The following is a 3,534-nucleotide window of genomic DNA, read 5'->3' as shown; positions in this document are numbered from 1 at the left end:
AGGTTTCAAACTGTTACTTGAAGTTTTTGGTGTTATGCATGGACCACAGGAAAGGTGTGTTAAAGTCCTGAAGAATGGCAATTTGGTGGCCATCTCACCAGGTGGAGTTCGAGAAGCCCTCTTCAGTGATGAAACATACGTTCTCATGTGGGGTAATCGTAGAGGCTTTGCTCAGGTGGCTATTGATGCAGAAGCGGTGAGTGTGCATGGAGGATCACAAAACAGAAGCAAGGAATGTAAAATATTATGACTTTCTTTGAGAGACCTGTGCTGAGCAAAATGGTGCTATTTATAAGGTTATAAAAGGATTGTAAAATATACTCTTCCCTCAGCTATTTATAACTAAAATGTAACATTCTCTGTCTTTCCCTTGCTTGGCTTTTGATCAGAGGGATGCATAACTGTCAAACTGATATTTGTAGACCAACATGTAAATGAGGTGTGCAGCCAACTTAGATTGGGAGTACAGGCACACTACCAACTTCTGCAATCTAGCTACATCAGGAATAGGATGAAGGTGCCATTTCTGATTGACAGCTGTACAGACAGAAGCCAGTAGTGTAGACATAACCACACATGCAAAATGCATCTTGGCGGTAAGTGTTGTTTTGCACGCACTCTGCAGCTTTGCCAATATAGCTTTAATCGTGTTAGGACTGCTCTGACACTGCAGAGGTAGAGGAACTGCTTGAGGAGCTGAGAGAGGAACACTACTAAAATCCTTACAGTGCAGAAATGTAATAAGGAGGTAAATGCCTCAGAAACCCTGTATTTATCCCTGTGATATTATAGATTATGAATGCATTTTGTTATTAGTTAGATTTATTTTCCCATGTTTTATGTGTGTGTACATATACACACTTGAAAAAAAGATTCTGTTCCTGTACAAACATTCAGATTATTCAGAAGCACAATTTATGCAAAGTGTAAGAATAATTACAGCAAAACTGTACCCCAAAATTAAAACTTTTTTGAAGTAGAAAAATATGTAGTTTATTGATGTGGGGTCATCCATCAAGTGTTATCGGGTTGACATAATTATTTGTAGGATCAACACAGTGCTAGATAAATGTTTGTCCAAATTGTAAATGTTTAAATTATTCCTTGGGGGCAGTGCTTTTTCACCCTACATTCGTATAGCATTTGGATGTATTATTTCATTGGACCAGGACAGACTAGGCTTTTTCCCAGGGAGTGGCTGAAGCCTGTTCAGTGGGGTGGCTTATTTGGTACTTCTGTGCTCCTCAAAGTCAGTGTTTTATGGACAGAAGGGTATGTTGTCAACTTAATGTCAGCAAGGTGAGGGAGCAATTTGAAAAGAACCAATCAGATCTTCCTAGCAAAAGTGAGAAAAGGATCAATGTCTTGCAGCAGAGTTGTTAAACGAAGTCTTCAGAACTGCCTCGTGTTTTATACTCCTAAAACAAGCCAGAGATGGTTTAGCTCTCTAGCTGATAAGCTTGTATGTAGCAGTCCATCTCTTTTTTTGAGCTGTATGGATTTAGGAGTGACTGGATTTCAAAACTAACAGATGAAGGTTGAGGCTGAGCAGTATATGTGCTTATACATAAGAAGAGCTTTCCACCCCAGCCCTCATCAGTTTAGCACCTTCTTGATCTGCAGGTTTTTTTTAAGTCAGTTTGGTGTTCCAAAGCAAGCTGAGCTATCTTCTAAATCTTAAAAATTAAATTACATTATGGTATTATATTTAAATGTTCAGGTAAAAAAATATTAACAATACAGTAAATGTAAAATCTTAAATGTTTTCTTCTTGCATATCCTGTGATAGACTGTAATGTGAGCACATAATGCATCATCTGTAACTTGGGTATATGTATCTAGCTTCTTGCTACACATGACTTTCATAAGCTTACACAAAGGCCATGTCGAGACTGCAAATCTGTGATGCTGATTGTAAGCTGCTGTGGGTGGCTTCTAGGCAGATCACAGCCAGACATGTTTGGTCATGCCAGCAGAGCTGGCAACTTCTCCTTTTGCTGCTGGCTTTGACTAAGGACCCACTGTTTAGGGCCCTTGCCTGTTGCTGCAGCAGAGCTAGCACATAACAGGAGGCTACCCAGGGCTTGTTAGAAATGCAAAATAAGCAAACAAAGTTAAACAAATAAACTGTCACTTAGCTCTCAGCAACCTTCTGGTTGCCTATTATCTTTCAGAGGCTTTGAACAGCCTGGGTGTGGTTTGTTTGTTTGTTTGAACAAGCAAGCAAACAAATAGAGGAGAAGCCCTGCTCTTGATCCCTCCTGGCAGCTGCTTAGCCCCTGGTAACCCCAGGCTCCAGGCAGCCTGCTCCCTGCAGGTACAGCCCCTGAGGCTGCTTTCAGTGTTTTATCCCGCCCCCACCTTCCCTGGTCCATGTGGCTGGCTCTTCCTCATTCACCCTACATGTTAGCTCCCTTTCCGGGAGGCTCACTGCATCCCAGGCCCTGGATTCTCAGCCTTCCCTGAGTCGTTGCAGGTCTGGGTGGGTGTGGGGAAGTGCTCTCAGGGTGTGGAGCTGTTCAGGCTCCCCTGCACCCATAGTAACAGTTTAGCCCTGTTACCTGGTCAGTAGTGTTATCAAATTTGCCATTCTGCTCTGCATGGTCCCTAGCTGGAAGCTATGTAGCTGCATCTGCCAAGCATCAAGGCCAGGCACTGTGGTGTCAGATAGTCTGTCATCATGTTACATCAGTGGTCTCCAACCTTTTTATGGTGAGGATCAGTTTTTGAAAGTAAAGGGCACCCCAGGATCTACCATGTCCCCAATCCCGCCCCTGGGCCGGCGAGGGGCTGAGGCTTAGCTGGGAAAAAAATGAGAAATAACAGTTCGAGTTTATAAGGAGGCTGCTGCTGCAGGCTTCCTGTTGTGCCTAGAGCACAAGTGGTGGGGAGGGCATGGGCCTCCGAGGTCTCAACTGGGCTACACCCAGCAGCAGGAGCCCCCCCCAACACGCTTCTGGGTGACAGAGAATCCCAGACCTGCCTGGGCTAGAGCCTGATTCCTTTGGCTGCCAGGCAGGTGCAGCTCAGCCCAGCGGTGGCAGAGAATTGGGGTCAGGCCCCCATCTGGGACTCTCTGCCACTGGAGCACATGGAGGGGGGCTCCTGCCTCTGGGGACAGCCCAGCAGGTGCCCTGGGGGCCTGTGGCCCACCCCACCTGCTCTCTGGGTGCAGCAGGCAGTCCAAAGCAACAGCCGCCTCATCCCAGAGCATAGGGAGCAAGGCATGGGCCTCCAGAGTACAGGTTGTGGGGGCCCAGGCCCCTGAGGGCTTTGCCACCCAGGTGCATGTTTGGGGTGGGGAGGGGGCTCCTGCCACTAGGTACAGCCCGCCAGAGACCTCAATGGGGCCCGTGCTCCCTCCCACTTGTGCTCCGGGCACAGCAGGCAGCTCCCAGCAGCAGCTGGTTTCCACTGGAGCAAAGGTGGTGGGGCACAGGCCCCAGGAGCCCCCGCCGGGCTGTGCCCAATGGCAGGAGTGCCCCCCCCCCCCCCATGACCCCCTGGGCAGCGGAGAGCCCCACCCCAGCGCCA

The 3,534-nt window shown here is 47.6% G+C and overlaps 1 protein-coding gene across 2 annotated transcripts in view; it reads left to right on the top strand.

Annotated features, from left to right (window-relative positions):
- TMEM68 (transmembrane protein 68) overlaps window positions 1-3,534 on the top strand; it is a 65,996-nt gene that overhangs the window by 36,927 nt on the left and 25,535 nt on the right. For both annotated transcript variants that reach the window (XM_019527389.1, XM_019527380.1), the window contains one exon: window positions 3-196. In XM_019527389.1, coding sequence (XP_019382934.1) covers window positions 3-196 — 194 coding nt within the window. The remainder of the gene's footprint in view (window positions 1-2; window positions 197-3,534) is intronic.

Source organism: Gavialis gangeticus, unplaced genomic scaffold (genome assembly GCF_001723915.1).
Source record: "Gavialis gangeticus isolate Ggan-Ray unplaced genomic scaffold, GavGan_comp1, whole genome shotgun sequence".
Taxonomy (NCBI): domain Eukaryota; kingdom Metazoa; phylum Chordata; order Crocodylia; family Gavialidae; genus Gavialis; species Gavialis gangeticus.
The sequence above is the reverse complement of the archived record's forward strand: the minus strand, read 5'-3'. Positions and strand labels throughout refer to the sequence as shown.